Genomic DNA, 19,283 nt, shown 5'->3' with positions numbered 1-19,283 from the left:
AACATGAGGAATCCATATACAAAGTATGAAGCATCCAGGTCTTCCACCTTCTAGAAAATAAAGCTTTTAAGAAGTTAGCCGTAGCCACCACTGTAGCTGCCACTGTAGCCGCCGTTGAATCACTATCCCTATGTCAAGCTTTCTGCGACAAGAGTAGCAGGCTCGACAAAAACTAAAAGCTGCAGACCAAATATGAAGTCTTTCTGTTCAGTACATGTACAGCAGAAAATGTGTGACAATGAAGTTCATCCAACAAAATTCAAAATTCAAAGTACTGTAGATTCATTATTATTAGTTGGATACCAATTTTGTTGAATTCGTGAGAACAGGTGAAACACAAATTTAAATGTTTCAAATTTTCTATAGGTATGTCGAATGTGGAAAAACCACAAAATTAAATATCTACGAACATGCAAGTTTTACTCATTCCATGAAAATGGGTAATCACAAAAATAAATGAATTTCATGGTATCAAGAAATAGGAGTAGGTGTCATACAGATCCATAAATTGCTCACTCTTTACTCCTTATCCCTGTCAAGCTACTTACCAAAAATGAAGTCATTCTGTTCAGTAGTCCCTGAGAAAAGTTTGACAGAAGTGTATGTCATACAGGATAATCAGATGCACAAGGGAACTGCAATTTAGCCTCCACTCCTAGAGTGGGGAATATGGGTATAATAATTCCTGAATGCAAAAGCCAGATATTATGAAAGTTACAAGGAGCTTGATGAATGGACAGATGGACAAGACGATTGTAGCAAATCTCCCACTCAGAGATTTCGTGTATAATAATACAAACATGGACAGACAAGGTTATTGCAGCACAGTAATAACAAGTATTAATATGTTTTTCACAATACCAGTAATAAGTCTATTAAATATATATCATCTCTTTTATTAAATGCCATTCCTTTTTGTATGCAAAAAATATATTAACACAAAAACATCATTAAACATTAGCATTATCATATTATAAAAGCTTATAAGGCAGATTTTTCGAAAGAAAAAAAAGTGTTCAGAAATATACAAGATCATAAAGTTGAACTACAAAATGAAAGCATTTTTTGTCAAGATATTTTGCTGTTGAAAGACATTATTTGGGACATAAGCATAAATCCCTGAGTATGATTTGATTAAAGCTGAATGAGCCATATGAACTTAAGTTCATGCTACAAGTATATAAGTCAACTTGGAGCCTGCCTATTTAACATTTCATTCTACAACTATCATCCTTTCTTGTTAAAGCTACTTTATAATGGCTGATGAGACAACATTTTGGACGGAGGGATATTTCACAAAGAAAATTACTTAAGGTGGTACTGAACACTACAGGGAGATAACTCTGTAAAATTAGCTAAACGTTTTAATCACGTTGTATTGATAAGAAATATTTAGCTATATATCCAACTTAGTTTTTCCAAGAAAGTGATTGGTTCAAGTTTTTTGAAATTTTTTATTTTTTTCAAAGGGTCAAAGTAAATATTTTGTCAAAATTTTATGAAAATTAAACGAGCCAAATTAAATTTATTCAAGGTGTTGGGTACCACCTTAACAATCCAATCAAATACAATTTCATGTCTAATAAAGATATTTGTGCGACAAGTAGGTAAAAGGAGCACTATCAGAAATGGTCAAAACTGACATGGACTTTTTTTTTTAAGTTCAAACTTTTTAATTATAAAATCATATCTTCATTAAAGCATTTGGTTTATATGATAAATACAAATTTTGTTTAGTATAATCTCTCACACATAATAACAATGACTTCATAACTACACTCTGATCGTTCAAACATACAAAGAAGTAATTAGTTTTGGTGATACCAAAAAAAATAAGAGGGTGATTGTATTTTCCTTGGCACAAAAATGTCATGTCTCTATCATTAAAGCTATATCTTTATACACATAAATTCTGATTATAAATAATAAATCTTGGATATCAAAAAGATCACAGATATGTTTTTAAATGCTCCATAAACCATGAGGTAAAAAAGTTCTTAATTGTATACTGTTTTTATAATCCATATAAAATTGTAAACCAGTCAATAATTCTACATCCCTTAATCTGGCCTCATTGTCTGTCAAATAGTCCTCTGTATTCTGAAAGTAAAAAAACAAATCATTTTATTTTCATTTAAAAATCCTTGTTACCGGTAGGTCAGATGCAATTTCAATTTGTCAGTTGACATGACAATATTTTTTTAATATACTATATGTTTGGTGCAGTTATTTCCAACTATGCATGTCTTAGTGAGTTTGAAAACCACAGAAAATCTTCCAAAGAAGACATGTGTAGCTTCCTGTCTCCAAATAATATACACAGAAATGGTGACGTCAATTTTTTAGGTATGGATAACTCAAACTTCAATCAGAATAAAATTAAGTTAGTAAGTGCACAACTTCATGCTCGTAGAAGAATGCAAGTTTGAATAAATTCTGTAATTATAATTTTTTACAAAACAAAATTTTGGGCCCTTTATAGCTTGCTGTATGGTGTGAGCCAAGGGTTTGTGTTGAAGACCTTACTTTTGACCTATAATGTTTTACTTTTACAAATTGCGACTAGGATGGAGAGTCGTCTCATTGGCACTCATACCACATCTTCTTATATCTATTTTGGCCAATGAGGAAACAGAAAATTTATAAACATATGAAAACAACCATCAACTTATTACTTGTTTCATTGCCATGACAATATATAACCTTACCTGACAATTATTTTCATGTTGTATGTTAGGTAAAATAAATGACATGGTCTTGAGATTTGAACACAATGCTAAATCAGACACTGGTGTATCACATCTGGTCACTATAAGGAAAAGGTGACTTGGTATGGCAATGTCTGTATTGTTACCATAGCTGCAAAAACAAAACAACTTCTTTTAAAAAAAACTTGAAGCAAATATAAGAAATAAAGCTTTATTTCAGAAATCAACAAAAAACTTCATCTGATAGAACTTTCAATCATTTGGCAGCACCCTGTGCTGTTACAAATAAATCAAAATATTAACTTTAGATAGTTATATGGGAATCAGTAAATCCAACTTCATGATGAATTGTGTACAGGGGAATTTCAAAAGTATATGTTATATGTAGATTACAAGCTGTTGAACTGTCCGTCCCTGAGGGTATCATGATACTATCATCTGCCCATTATCCGGTCATTGCCTCTGACATGAATTTTTAAAACTTTCCATTTATGAATTAAAAATTACTGGTGATTAAGAGACTAAGGATCCAACTTCCTCATATATAATTGATCTTAGAAGGTTTTGGCTGTTATCTTCAGTATTTATACATCAAGATCTTTTAAGTTTTTGTTTTGACCATTCCTGATAAAGGTCAATCCAGAAAACCCTTCAAATGCATAATATTTTATAAAATGTTATTTTTATTTTGAAAATTTACTATTTACCTCATATATATAATACAGTTCAGGATTTTTTTTGCTGAATGTTTACTGAACAAATGGTTAAGATGCAGATTTCCAATAAAAATTTACATCAGCATTCCTGTTAATGAACCTGGAAATCTGCTTGCATTTAAGTGGTAGTCTTTTGTTGCTGTGTAAAATATTTGCTCATTTTGTTCATTATTTTGTACATAAATTAGTTTGTTAGTTTTTTTGTTTGAATTGTACTACATTTATTATTTCTGACCTTTTTATAGCTGATTATAGGATACAAGCTTTGCTCATTGTTGAAGGCCATAAATTGACCTATTTTTGTTAATTTCTGTGTCATTTAGACACTTGTAGGTAGTTGTCTCATTGGCAATCATACTACATCTTCTGATTATTATATCTGTACTACAAAATACAAGGCAGCACTCGAACCCGCAAAGTGGAAAGGGATTAATATAAGTTGCAAAACTTGTTTCCCAATCCACTATAAATAAATACATGTATGTTTAAACTAAACTAAACTACAAAATACAAAAATGTATAACCTTAATACATACAATTTTTTAATATATTTGTGTAAAATATCTGTTGTGTCAGCATGGCCATCGTAATCATAATCATATGCTGGACCTGCTATAACGTTTACTTCTCTGTATTTTATTGACCACTGATGAACCTTTTCTTTCAGTTTACTCCAGATTCCTGTAGAAAAAAGTACAAAATTTTAAAAACTATTACTAATTATTAAACAAAATATTTTACAGCATTAACAAATTCTATAAGCACTACTAAGTGATATTAGTTATAAAATCATGCATTTAAGCTTATATGTCCAAAGCGATCTAAATAAGCATAGCTAATGATCTATCTATGATATGTTCAAACTAACTAGATATTTTAAAGCTAAAAATAGATCTGTACATTTATTTCTATCGACAGCTTTAGCATTGAACAACCACACTGACTTGGTAGTTCAACTTAGTTGTATTTTAATTATTTTAGAGAATTTCCCAGTATTTAAGTTTGTGACATGGATTGATAAAAGGCTTAGCTTAGCCAGGAACACCCACACTGACCTAGTAGTTCTGTCCATATATAATAATTACAGTTCTTTATATTAAAGAACACACAAAAATTGAATCAAGTTATTAATGGTAAAGCACGAAAATACCACACTGACCAACTTAATCCTAGATTTAAAAAAAAAAAAGTTTGATATTTGAGTATAAAAAAGTTAAACATTCAAAGAAGGCTGAGATGAAAATTTGTTTTTTTCAAAATTTTAATTTTCAAATTGTTCTAAAAATAATTAAAAGTATTGTTCTGATATGTATTTGCATTCCATTTGTTCTAGATTAAATCTTTTTACAAATAAAAACATAAATCTAAGGAGTACATTGTAAAAGGTGACTAAAAAAGGGGAAGTAACTCAATTTTTGGTCAAGCAAATTTGAACTCACATAAAAATACTCCTACTTCAAAAATTTAAGGAGCAGTTTAGGACTGAAGGCTAAACAAACAAGACAGACTTCCCCTTCACTGTATACTACCTGCTTTAGAAAAGGGGTGTATAACAATAACAATAGACTAATAGCACAAACAATAATGTGTCCATAGTACATTGATACCCAAATCACACTATCATTTTCTATATTCAGTGGACCATGAAATTGGCATTAAAATTTAAAAAGATCATATCATAGAGAACATGTGTACAAAGTTTCAAGTTGATTGGACTTCAAATTCATCAAAGACTACCCTGACAAAAAACTTTAACCCGAAGCGGGACAGACGGACGAACAAATGAATGGAATGCAGACTGTAAAACATGCCCATAAATGGGGCATAAATACATATGGCAATACCATAATAGGAGGTATTTTTTTTAGCGGGGTGTAAATTTTTGCTTATTTTCGCAGATAGAAAAAAATCGTCAAAATAAATTGCACCAATTTAAAAGTGTACATGCAAAAGTATTGGTAAATTTTTTGAATTCCCCAAAATAACTGCCAAAATATTTCGTAAACCTTTTCAAATGAAAATCGCGAAATTTTACACCCACAAAAATAACCCGCTATACGGTATGTTCTTTTTATGAAAATGATTGGAAGTTATTGGGCATGTATTTCTTTCTTACCCATATGAAATCCCTTATAGACAGGTAAAAATACTGATGATAATCTGTTATAACCTGTAGCCTCTTTGTCATCTGAAAATAAAATAGAAAATTAATTTATCAAAAGTAAAAGAATATCGTATTTGTTAAATTCTACATTTTCTTCAGAAATTCAATTTTTTATTTTTTTTTGGCTATTAGGTAATTAGTTTAATATTGCATCAGAATTACAGTTTAAATGAAACAAAAAGACATGTACGACCATGTACTGTGAATTCATTTATTTTCTTGGGTACCAACTTTCCCCGGATTAGGATAAACTTGCATATTCAAGGTTTTAGCAAAATTTCCATATATTCGTTTTAAAAAAGTGTAATTCGTTGAACATTCAAATTCGTGGTTCTGCTGTACACACAAAATCCATGAAAATTGATATCTAAGAAATATTAATGAATCCACAGTATTTTGACCATAAGTGTATTACTAAATCCTCTTTTTTTTTACACAATATGTCTTCTTACTGTTTTATTTCTAAATAAATCTTCGATACACTTATGTGGGAATCTTTCACAAAATCTGATGGTACATGTACAATGCAACAAAAATTACCATTTACGTCTTTTGGCAAGAATTTCACCGTCATTTTTCATGAAGGTACCCCCATTACTACCCTCATATATAGGCTATAAGAACTTACCTGAAACCATAAATGATGCCCAGGTAAAATTATTAGGCAAGTTACTATTTATTGCACATGAACTTTTGTCATCAGAAACAGTATTTGTTCTTTTGTCTGGTAATGAGCACCCTGGATCTAACTTGCTGGTTGTTGACTGTAAAAAGAGCAAACTCAATTGAAAATTGCATCATAAATGATTATTATTTTTCAAAAGCTTGTAAAAATCATATAACACAAGAAGAAATAGTTGTAAAAACTAAGTATCTCCCTATCATATACATATTGGGGAAGATAATAATTATTGCTGCACAAAAAAGATGGTTAAGAGGTTTATAGATTGAAAACTTAACAGTTGCAGAGATATTTAAACATTTTATGTTATGAAGGTGCAAGGCACGTCCCCCTTATATAAACATTATGGTACACTGGATTTATAGGTCTAATTATGAAAAGTTTGAATATATATGAATGTGAACAGTCTATGAATAAAGGGACAAGCCTATGGTGCACAAGAAACATCATGAAATGGAAAAATTAAATGTACATGTATATGGTTTTGGGGCGGACATACAAATGTCCCAAAAATCTCCATTATTTGTCCTTGAGGTCAAAGGTCAAGGAATCACTCTGACAATATATTTGATATTTTGGAAATGTTCAGGGATTTCCCCCAAAAAAAATTGATTGGAAAATGCAAGAAAAAAACATTACAATTTCCAGATAAACTTTATTTACTGTCAAAACATTTTATTCAAATTTGTTCTGAAAAGTAGTTAATTTAATGATATCATAGCCCCTATATCATCTTCTGGTATCTGATTTTTCTATCATTATGCCTTATTTTGGCCACTTGTAGCTCTGTGTACTTTTTTATAATTCAGGGAAAAAAGGTAATTGTCATGCTCAGCAGTACTGTATTCCTCTAAAGAATAGATTTATGTATTCATATAAAGCTTAATTATACTCACATTTTGACCGATAGTGTATGATATCCAGGCAGGAATTTTAAGGTTTTTATCATACCCAGTTATATGTGAGGGCTGATATAACAAATCTACAGATAATCTAGGATATGTCTGTAACACAGGGATACCTAAAGGTGTGTGTCTTGTTTCTGTGTTGTTCCTGTTGATGGCTGACTGTAATAGAATTTAAAGACAATGTTCCTCAGCTTTCACTTAGTTTATATTTCTATCACCAAAGATAGTCTTATAGAAAATAGACCTTGCATTAACACTAACCAAATATAATTAAAAGGTACCCTACCCCATACCCACCCCCCGGTTTTCCCTCCTAAAATGAAAAACACATGATCCCTGTATCAGTCAAAGAAATTATTTTTTGGGGGTTGATTACTATTTGCAATTTACAAACAAAAATCCTTGAATTGTTGAATCAAACAAATGATAGCAGGCAGATCTGTCTATTCAAGGTAGTTTAGAGCTTTAATATATTGCATAGATATTTATCTATTGTTTATTTTCTCGCTGCGTTGAATACCCATTGGTGGCCTTTCAAATTATTTGGCTGTTACCTATGTTATTTGGTATTTTTGGATCATGTGTTGAAAATATCTGAAATACAGGTACAAAATATATTTCGTTCTCTCATGTAATGCAATATGGATATTTAAGCTCATGCTATGACACTATGCTTTAAAGAAAAAAAGTACCTTGTTTATATTTCTAAATGCTGGGCATCTCTTTATACATTCTGGTGACACTGTAGTATCTATTGTATCTGTGATGGTTTTGTTGTATACACTGGTGGGTGCACTTGTCATTGTAACAGGTGGGTGTCGGAGAAGCTGATTCAAAGATCCTTTGGTTCCATTGTTTGGTGCAGCAGTAATATTCATTATAACTGTAATATTTATAGTTTAACTTGTAAGTAAAGAGAGCGGAAAAAAATAACCATATGTTTGCTCATTATGGTCTTTTATTTATATTTACAAGATTTCATATGAAATTACTATATTTTGATAACATACAATTCAGCAGAAAAGTTCAATTCAAACTTAAAGCTTTCTTAGTGAGGAATTTTTAACAGATATATCATATTAAGGAGGGGTATTTGCGAAAAATACCAGTCGAGAGAATGTTAAATTAGGTATTAGATCTTGTCATGATATATACAGAGGTGATTATTCCTACTATATTACAGATCAATTATACATATATCAGATATCATTTAACTGATGATGTGTTGCTTCAACAACTTGCAGGCATCTTAATGTATACTTCTCACACAGTTTATCAAAAGTCCTTTGTAATCACTCTTGTACTTTTTTTTTATCAAAGCATTGGTAATCCGAATGTTTTTAAAATTATTTTTCCACACTTAAATTATCCATTATTATCCTGAAATGAGATGAAAAATGATTTGAGGTAATGACTTTGGTGCTATTTTCTATATGAGAAATCAGTAGAACAAATACTGAAGAATACTACAAAGATATCAACCCTTATAATATCCTGCCATTTTAATACCACTTGAGGATGTTGGAACAAACCACATGTATCAATCAATAGAATACATACCTGACATCAAATTGTATAGCTCAATATTCTCAAATGGTTCTACTTTAAGATTCTGTTTAAAGGACGGCCCATGTGCCAAAAATAAAGCCTGAAAAAAGTTGATGGCATAATAGCTCATTATATATATCATATGCAGGTGGTTCAGATACATTTTTCAATAATTTTGTTAAACATGATACTGTGTTAGGTAGTTATTACACGTCTTTTGTGAATTGCAATTGCAAGTTTGCTCCAAGTAAAAGATGAATATTATTTTTAATTGGTCAAGAAATTCAATTTTGTTGTTATATTTTTAAGAGCACAAAGCTGCACAATACCATTGACAAATAGATACATTTACAAGACATTCTTTAAAAAAACTAAATTATCTGAGTTATCTCCCCTTATGTAAGGTAAAGATTTTTTTAATCACTCTGAGAATTCTTCACCCATTTAAAATGCAATATATAATTCCTGCATATAATTTCCTTTATAACAAAATACCTATGATCAAAAGATATAAAACAGTATCATTAATGGTACAGGCAATCTTGTCCTAATACTCTTTTTTTGTCATTGAAGATTCCCTTTTCACTGTGAAATTGAAGACCAACCATTAAAGAACTATTCTCTTGATCTGTGGAGTATTTCCATTCTAGTATATATATATGAGATTTTTGTATTATTTACATCCATCCCAATTCTTGCTAATTCAGATATCTCAAATAATTATCACATTGAAATAAAGTTTAATTGAAAAAGCTAATGTAAGGAGATATTTATACTTACATTCATAGATTTATACATATTATCATAACCATGGTTACCTCCAACACAGAAGCGCTTATTGTAACTTTTAAGTGCTCTACAAAGAAATGAGAATTATTAAAAAACAAAAAAAGCTCCAGAATATCAAAAGGAAAAGACTGTAAACATTGAAAGTGAAACAAGAATGAACAATTTGGTTGACTAATTCAAATTAGTAACATGAATTAAACAGCTAATGCCGCTTTAAGAGCAAGAATCCAACACTCAACAGACAGTTTAGTCATATCAGATTACTTTTCAAATTGTGAGAATAATTTTTAGATTACAGCAAGATCTGAATACAAATACAAGTGTCTGAATTCTGAATGTGAGTTCGTATCATTGCAATACTCATTTGATCACATTATTCCCAACATTAAAAATCTTGCAATAATTTCTGAATTTACAGTATATACCCTGAGCATCTTTATGTCAGTATTTGGTTTTAGAGAAGATCCTTTTAGAACAAGAATGTGTCCCAAGTACACAGATGCCCCATTTTCTATGTTCAGTGGACCGTGAAATTGGGGTTAAAGATCTAATTTGGCATTAAAATTAAAAAGATCATATCATAGGGAACATGTGTACTAAGTTTCAAGTTGATTGGACTTCATCAAAAACTACCTTGACCAAAAACTTTAACCTGAAGTAGGACGAACGGACAGACGAACGGCGGGACGGACGGACGAACGAATGGACGCACAGACTAGAAAACATAATGCCCCTCTACTATCAGAGGTGGGGCATAAAAATCACAAACAAAAGATGAAAATAAAAGTAAAAGAAACCAAGTGAAGGCAATAGTTTACCATAGTTCTTTTAGTCAGGTGAGCAAATTAGAAAAGCATTACTTAATTACATATGAAATAAAGCTAGAATATGGAGCAAACAATATTAAACTAAATTTGAATTTAAATCTTAAGAATCACACATTAGCCATTGAATCAAGGCACTTTTTATTTCATAAATACCTATAGGTAAACAACCATTTATCTTCCACATCAACTATAATGTCTGCTATCCTGGGACTGTTGGCATAGTGATGTCGCTTTGGTAACAATAGTTTGTTATATACTTTCATGTGTGGTGTTTTACAACTCATATTTGCAATAATATTAGCAACAGGTACTGGAAAAAGAGAAAGACATTCATTTATAAACAAACTGTTAATATTTTTTAGAAAATTTATAGCAACTATTGAGTTACTTTGATCAAATGCAGTCTTTACAATAAACAATGTACAGGCCCCAGATCTCAATTTATGGAAAATTTTGGTTATATTCTATTAGCCTAAAGAGATGATTTTGACAGGCCTGCATGTTTACTAGTCTTTGTTGTTGGGCTTGTAGTTAAACATGAAGACTGAAAATGAAAATATATTTACCATCTAAAGTATGCAATATAGGTTATGGAATTGTAGACCGCTATGTGATAGGAATGTGGTGATTTTTGAGAGATTTAAATAGTGGTAAACATCATTGATGAAACTCATAAGAATTTGGTGAACCATAGCCCTTCAATCATCTAAGTCACTTGAAGAGAATTGTGGTAGTTGTGATCTTTGATCTCAAAGCATAGGATCACTGATGTATTTTGGTTTACAAGAATGCATCTAAATTTGCAAGTTAATCATTGTCACAGATCGAAGTATGCAAGTCATGGTGACCTAAATATAAGGCAGTCTATACTACCGTATAGGGGATTATTTTCACGGGTGTAAACTTTCGCGATTTTTATTGAATTAGGTATACGAATTACAAAATATATTGGCGGTTATAATTTTAGCGGATTCAAATCTTTTATCAATACCACTGTATGTGCACTTTTAAATTGATGAAATATTTTGGTGATTTTGTTCTATTCGTGAAAATAAACGAAAATTAACACCCTGCGAAAATAACCCGTTGTACGGTATTGCGATTTAGAAAGGATGAGGATGTGTCCTCCAGAAATATCTTTTCCTATTTTTTTTTAAATATATTACCTGGATTGGGTACAGATCTAGGATGTGATCTTCCATATTTGATTTTAGGATTGATTCTGCTGAATGCTCCCTCATAGACATACATGTTATTATACTCTGTTATATAATCTCTCACTGTAATCAGTCTGTCACATGATGTATCCGACATTCCTGAAATCATATTGTGACAGCGTTATTAATAAATAAATTGTAGATTGGATCAAAAGGTCAGCTCTCTCAGTAAATTCTGAATTAAAGACTATTCCATAAATAAATCATTGTGTTACTGTACAGAGATTTTAAATTCATGGTGTACTGATTAATTCTTTAAAAGCAGTTTAATTTTTGTACATTTCATTAAAATCATAAAAAGATAAATCCTGAGACCATGGAAAGGAGAAGATTTACGAAGGGATAAAATTGGTCCTAATTTTTTAAATGTTTTTTAAATCGGGCCATACAATTACAAATTTCAAATAGAAATACTTGTGAAAAGACTGTTAAGACTAAAATATACTTTTTTGGCACCTTCCTTTAAAAATTTTGAAGCTATGACCCCTTAAATATACATTATTTGTATTTAAGGTCAATTTTAGTCAATTTTGTCCAAAATGTTAATTGTTTTGGCATAATTAACCTTGGTCGCCATCCATGATCCAAAAAGTATATTGATGAATTCTATATCACATTTGGAATCTTTTGGTTACAAAACATTTTGAATAGTAGGTGGTGGCCAAACTTTTCCTAAAGCTTTTAGGTGTGAAAATTGCCCCAAATCATCATAATTTGACAAAATGTCCAAAATATATATATAATAGACCCATTTACAAATCAATTTGTGAACTTTTTGGTGTTTTATGATAAAGTTAATATTTTAGGCCATTTTGGGCCATAAGTGAACCTTGTCCTTTTTATTCATTAATTTTATGCAAAAAAAGTACCTACCTGTATTTAAACATTGCAAAGATCAGTATTGTAAGAGATCAACTATAGAAAGAAAGGAATGCATAGATATTCATAAACACTACAGTTATATTTATCTTTTTAAACAAAGAAGATAAATAGAAAGTATTATATTTACTTTATAATGCATTTTATATTCTGTGCAGGTCTTCCAATTTAGGATAACAGTAGAAGAATGATAAGAAAGTTAAAACAAATAGGAAGCCGGTAAAACCTTCCTGAATCTCCACTCAAACACCTACCATGGTCAGCTACTATTATAATATTAGCACAATTGTGTAAGTTACGACGGTACAGCCCTTCCATCAATCTGCCTACAGCTTCATCTACTTTATCTAGTGCCTGGCCAATCTGTAATTAGATAATTCTAGTTTTAGTTACTGGTAAGTTTGTACTACTATAATTTTGTAATGTTCTTAACTGTTAAAGGTTAAGAGCAGCCTTATAAATTAAATTTTCTTACATTGACCCATATCAGTAACACAGTCTGTAAAATGGAACTTTTTTGTAAGGGGTTTATTTTTTGCTAATTTTGCTATCAACTCTGTTGCTATTGAGGATATTAAATTGTCAATAGTAGATATCCAAAAACGTGGAAAAGAATCATCTCATTTATTAAGCAACCAAAACAATCATATTTAAAATACCTTTGGAATATTGTCAGGTCCAACAGAATGTCCAGTGTGATCTGGTTCATCAAAATACAATGTCATAAAATCTGGTCTCTGTCCTGCTGGTAATTCTACCCATCGTAGTAACTCATCAACTCGAGAATCAAATGGAATTTTTCTGTAACAGTAATAAGATCAAAGTTATTTATTTTTTAAAATTAAAATGCATAATTTTAAATCAATTACATATTGCAATTCTCAGTTTCGTTCTCTTAGATATTAAAGTAACTTAATAGAAGTTCCTACATAATATAAGTTTCAAGCGGAAGAAATATTCCTTTATATTATTTCCAATGGAACAAATATATATCCGCATTATTTTGTTCCTTACGCTTCTGTTAAGGGGAACAAATATTTGTTGACAATGACAAGGTTCCTTATGCTTCTTAAAATATTTGTTGACAACACCAAAAGAGGATACAATGATTAAATCATATCTTACCCATCATATTTCTTCCATATATCAGGGTACATTCCTGTAAAAATAATCAATGTATCAGAAATAATATACAAGACATTAGCAGAAGTTTTGGGGAATACTGATACAACCTGTAGTGTCAAAGATTTATCATTTTATCAATTCATATGATTATTGATGTTCTATAAGACCTTAAATTTGGACATCATGATTTTAAAATAGTCTTAAGAGAAATATTTAAAAACTTTCTGAACATAACACTGTTATATCTTTTTGATATACTATCTTAATCTAATAATTAATCAAAACTGATATCAATTCGAAAATTTCTTGGAATTGTAGATTTAAAACTGACCTATTTTCAACTATTCTGCAAGAGCAGTCTCAACTCAAAAGCTACTGTATGCCAATTTAAATAAACAAATAAGTTAAATTGTGAGAAAAGTACTGTCAACAGGTTTAGCAACAAAACAGTCAGAATTATTCTCAGTTGAAGACTGTTGAGCAGGAATCCTTACTACTGTAGGGCCCCTTTGATAATCAGATTGCCAGCATAATATCATCCAATTTATTACTATATAGTCAGTTTTAAGGAATTGTACCACACCATTTCAACAATCCTAGATCTGCCCCTGTGATTACCCTTTAAACATAATCATGTGCACAATTCCATACCTACCTTGAATCTGTACATCAGATCCTGGCCAGAAATATGTTGCTGATTTTTTATTATTCTTCTTTGCTGTATTCCATATCTAGAAGAATGAGATTTAACTATACATTGACTTTTAAAGATTTCACTATACACTATAACTAGTCATAAATAATTGTGAACAACAAAACCTTTTATCTGTGTAACTTACATAACTTAGTATTATCTATAATATAAGAACCATGAAAAAATTACTCATGGACAAAGTGTAGGTCAAGTTGAATTAATCTTCAATGGACATTCACATTTGTAACATAATTCGATTAATAAAATGTGACAATGCAGGATGGCAAAAGTGACGACTTTGAGTGGCCCAAACTGGATGTTTTCTAGGGACATTGTAAGGTATGGCATGTTTGACTATTATACATCCTCATGCCACTAAGCTTGACTAAATAAATGGTCAAGCGTTAGGGAAAATTGCAGTTTGCAAATTTGTTTCTTTACTTACTGGTTCCCCTTTCCACCATCTTGGATCACTAGCATTCGGTTTACTCATACCAAACCAGGCACCAATAGATTCATCATACATGTTGTTGTCTATCACACCATGGGATTCAGGATACAGACCCTAATAAAAAGGTAATATATCAGTTTTACCATCAATGATTTTCATGCACACAACACATTTCTTAAATAAGCCTCATTAGGTATATCAGAACTCAAGACCAACTGTTTGGAGAGCTAAAGACATAATTATTAGAGAGCACACACACCAAAAATGCTCAAAGAACAAAGTCTACACTGACTAAGTCAACTTTGCTCTGTAAAGATTAAATGTTATCGTAAGCACAATTACATATATATTTTATCAAAATGATTATATAAAAAGTGTATTTTACACCAATATATTTATCTTCAATCCATGATTTTCGGTAATTCTTCAGTGCTTAATGTCTGAAAAAGCAAAGGTTCTAAACTTTACTCTAAATTTTTTGACAATACTTGGATCTATTCTATATAAACTGTTATCACAGAGATATGTCTCACCTTTTTGCAATTTCGATAATGCAAATGTTGAAATTAAAATAAAAATAAATGACTGAAGGTACATGGCTAAAAAATCTCCATGGAAATGAGATGTGCCAATGCTAATACAACTGCATACTAAATATCATTGACTTATCATTAGTAGTTCCCTTTCAACAAACCTAACTATAAACTAATACATAAAAAAAATAAGCAAAAATTTCAAAGTCAATAAACCATAACTGAGGGGATGGGGCCAAATAATCTCCATGGAAATGACATATGCCAATGCTTATGCAACTGCATACCAATTATCATTAACTTACCACCAGTGGTTCCTTATAAAGTTACCTAATAACAAACTAATACATGAAAAATAATAAGAATTTCTAAGTCAATAGACCATAACTGAGGGGGCGGGGCTAAATAATCTCCATGGAAATGACGTGTGTCAATGCTAATACAACTGCATACCAAATATCATTGACTTACCACAAGTGGTTCTCCATAAACTGACCTAATTACAAACCAATACATCAAAACTATGCAAAAATATCAGTCAAAAGACCATGACAGAAGGGGCGGGGCCATATACCGGTAATCTCCATGGAAATGAGATGTGCCAATGCTAATACAACTGCATACCAAACATCATTAACATACCACAAGTGGTTCTCCATAAACTGACCTAATCACAAACCAATACATCAAAACTAAGCAAAAAATTCAAAGTCAAAAGACCATGACAGAGGGGGCGGGCCATATAATCTCATGGAAATGACATATGCCAATGCTTATGCAACTGCATACCAATTATCATTGACCTACCACTAGTGGTTCCTTATAAAGTGACCTAATCACAAACTAATACATGAAAAATGATTAAAATGTCAAAGTCAATAAATCATAACTGAGGAGGCAAGGCCAAATAATCTCCATGGTAATGAGATGTGCCAATACTAATACAACTGCATACCAAATATCTTTGACCTACCTCTAGTGGTTCACCATAAACTAGACCTAATCACAAACTAATACATTGAAGACGCCGTTGCCGCCAACGCCGCCGACAACGACGTAAACAGCATAACTATGTCTCTGTTTTTGACTCTGTCAAGCGAGACAAAAACAATGAAGAACAATAAGTAGTAACATGGTCAATTGAGAAAAGTGTCTTACCGTAACAATAGAGTAATGGTTTGGGAATGTCTTTGTTGGGTATACAGATCTCATATATGGAGCATGTACTCCACACTGGCTCAGTTTTTTTATGTAAGGAGTAAAGTTTCTCAGTAAATAATCAGCTCTAAATCCATCCAATGATAATAAAATCAGTGGCTGGTAACTAAAATAAGTAAACATTAATATCAAAAATTAAGATATATAGCCTTAAACATTGATACAAACTATAATGTTAACTGATTTTCTTTATGTTCAACAAAGATCTATTTATTTTATAATAAATTTACCAATTTGGGTTATTGATTGTAATTCTCGATGTAAATACAATAAAATTAAGTACCAGGTAATGAACTTATAACAAATATTTGCACATTTTTGTCATAAGGCTATGCAAGTTTACGTGTCAACTTTATTGAATATAATGCAAAATCTTATTTTCATCTACAGGCTTCGATGGCAGAGTGTCTAAGTCTAAGTCTAAGTAGTCCAACTGCTGTATCACAACAAGAGTGCACACACTGAAATGTCTCGCCTTCTTTACTAATCATTGATATTATGTTGATAGTCCTAAGTATAAAGCGTTATTACAACTGTCACATAAACTTAACATTAAACAAGATAGTTGAACAAAGACCAATGAACCATGAAAATGAGGTCAAGGTCAGATGAACCATGCCAGGCAGACATGTACAGCTAACAATGCTTCCATACAACAAATATAGTTGACCTATTACTTATAGTTTAAGCAAAATAGACCAAAACACAAAAACTTAACACTGTCCAATGAACCGTGCAATTGAGGTAATGGTCAAATAAAACCTGCGGGACTGACATATAGATCATAATATATTTCCATACACCAAATATAGTTGACCTTTGGCATATAATATTAGATAAAAAGATCAAAACTTAAAAACTTAACTTTGACCACTGAACCATGAAAATGAGGTCAAGGTCAGATGACATCTGCCCGCTAGACATGTACACCTTACAATCATTCCATACAACAAATATAGTAGACCTATTGCATAAAGTATGAGAAAAACAGACCAAAACACAAAAACTTAACTATAACCACTGAACCATGAAAATGAGGTCAAGGTCAGATGACACCTGCCAGTTGGACATGTACACCTTCTAGTCCTTCCATACACCAAATATACTAGCCCTATTGCTTATAGTATCTGAGATATGGACTTGACCATCAAAACTTAACCTTGTTCACTGATCCATGAAATGAGGTCGAGGTCAAGTGAAAACTGTGTGACGGGCATGAGGACCTTGCAAGGTACGCACATACCAAATATAGTTATCCTATTACTTATAATAAGAGAGAATTCAACGTTACAAAAATTTTGAACTTTTTTTTCAAGTGGTCACTGAACCATGAAAATGAGGTCAAGGACATTGGACATGTGACTGACGGAAACTTCGTAACATGAGGCATCTATATACAAAATATGAAGCATCCAGGTCTTCCACCTTCTAAAATATATAGCTTTTAAGAAGTGAGCTAACACCGCCGCCGGATCACTTTCCCTATGTCGAGCTTTCTGCAACAAAAGTTGCAGGCCCGACAATAAAAAAGAAGATGTGGTATGATTGCCAATGAGACAACTCTCCACAAGAGACCAAATGACACAGATATCAACAACAATGGGTCACCCTCAGTCTTCAACAATATGCAAAGCCCAGTCAGCTATTAAAGGCCTCGAAATGACACTAGCCTGTCAACACTGAGGTCATGAGATTGAATCCAGCATGTGTAGGTATACTTGAACCCAATTTTAATTAACTAGAATTGTCAATTTTCAAAGGTCAATGGTTCTCTCCAAACACGCCACGTTCCTTCACCAATAAAAACTTACTACCAAGAAATAGCACAATAGTGTTGAAAGTGGCTTTAAAGACCAATCAATCAATCAATCAATATTTATTACTAGTTTACTAACCATATTATAATAAATTATGAAACAAAATTTCTTAAACATAAATGGCCATTAGCAGTAATAATGTTACAAAACCTCTTTCTACTAAAAATATTTATCTGAGGAAAACATCTTACTCTGAGTTGCATGTTTCTGGTTGAGAAGGACATGGCTTATCTAACCAGGTTTCTGTCAGTTCTGACGGCCATAGATTGACTGGTAAATATGTTCTATGTTGAGCAGCTACTGCTTGGTCAATATTTTCTGTGAGAAACTGGATCCCTGTTAATAATTCAATGTCTTTTATCCTGGCTATATTGTCTTTTAAATACTCCAAATTATACTGAAATAAAGAGATTTATATAATACACCTTATCGCTATTTGTCCGCCATTACTGGATATCTCACAGCTTCCCGTAAAATTTTGACATCATAATACAAAATATTCGAAGCCACAATAGAAAAGTGATTGTTGTATGACTTCAATAGTTCGAGCGGGACATATTCTCGGGTCAGCAGCAAATAGCGATAAGTTGTATAGAGCATCCACATGATGATTCTTTAACATTTTTAATCATAAAAGTGCAAGCAATTGGTTATTTTTGTTTTACTGTTATGTAGATATCCACCATCAAAGGAATAAATAAATATGTTGAAACATAGTTGTGCACTTTTTGTACAGATGTGCACTTTTGTCAAATAAACATTGTTAGCATAATAAGAATTTGAAGAGGATGAAGCTGTACTCCTGGGCTACTTACCAAACAATTGGGTACACTCTGTACATGTGGTAGTATGTATGACTGAACATCAATGTCACCATTACATGGAAGATTCAGAGTTTTGTTCTTGCATTTCATTAATATCATAAAGAAATGAGTTGGTAAAATTACTGTACTATTACTGTTTACTGTGCTGAAATGTAAAACAAAAGTTCTAATGAATGTGAACAA

The 19,283-nt window shown here is 31.5% G+C and overlaps 1 protein-coding gene across 2 annotated transcripts in view; it reads right to left on the bottom strand.

Moving 5' to 3' along the window:
- Positions 1 to 881: 881 nt before the first annotated feature.
- LOC139511045 (uncharacterized) overlaps positions 882 to 19,283 on the bottom strand; it is a 74,671-nt gene continuing 56,269 nt past the window's right edge. For both annotated transcript variants that reach the window (XM_071297617.1, XM_071297623.1), the window contains 19 exons: positions 19,092 to 19,245; positions 18,468 to 18,673; positions 16,400 to 16,565; positions 14,703 to 14,822; positions 14,219 to 14,294; positions 13,564 to 13,597; positions 13,098 to 13,239; positions 12,693 to 12,801; positions 11,509 to 11,658; positions 10,496 to 10,652; positions 9,507 to 9,582; positions 8,739 to 8,826; positions 7,871 to 8,061; positions 7,167 to 7,337; positions 6,217 to 6,352; positions 5,541 to 5,612; positions 3,961 to 4,105; positions 2,709 to 2,859; positions 882 to 2,100 (listed from right to left, as the gene is read on the bottom strand). In XM_071297617.1, the coding sequence (XP_071153718.1) occupies positions 1,963 to 2,100; positions 2,709 to 2,859; positions 3,961 to 4,105; positions 5,541 to 5,612; positions 6,217 to 6,352; positions 7,167 to 7,337; positions 7,871 to 8,061; positions 8,739 to 8,826; positions 9,507 to 9,582; positions 10,496 to 10,652; positions 11,509 to 11,658; positions 12,693 to 12,801; positions 13,098 to 13,239; positions 13,564 to 13,597; positions 14,219 to 14,294; positions 14,703 to 14,822; positions 16,400 to 16,565; positions 18,468 to 18,673; positions 19,092 to 19,245 (2,482 nt within the window). In that variant the 3' untranslated portion in view covers positions 882 to 1,962. The remainder of the gene's footprint in view (positions 2,101 to 2,708; positions 2,860 to 3,960; positions 4,106 to 5,540; positions 5,613 to 6,216; positions 6,353 to 7,166; positions 7,338 to 7,870; positions 8,062 to 8,738; positions 8,827 to 9,506; positions 9,583 to 10,495; positions 10,653 to 11,508; positions 11,659 to 12,692; positions 12,802 to 13,097; positions 13,240 to 13,563; positions 13,598 to 14,218; positions 14,295 to 14,702; positions 14,823 to 16,399; positions 16,566 to 18,467; positions 18,674 to 19,091; positions 19,246 to 19,283) is intronic.

Source organism: Mytilus edulis, chromosome 1 (assembly GCF_963676685.1).
Source record: "Mytilus edulis chromosome 1, xbMytEdul2.2, whole genome shotgun sequence".
NCBI lineage: Eukaryota > Metazoa > Mollusca > Bivalvia > Mytilida > Mytilidae > Mytilus > Mytilus edulis.
Note: the sequence above shows the minus strand (reverse complement) of the source record. Positions and strands in the feature narration are given on the sequence as shown.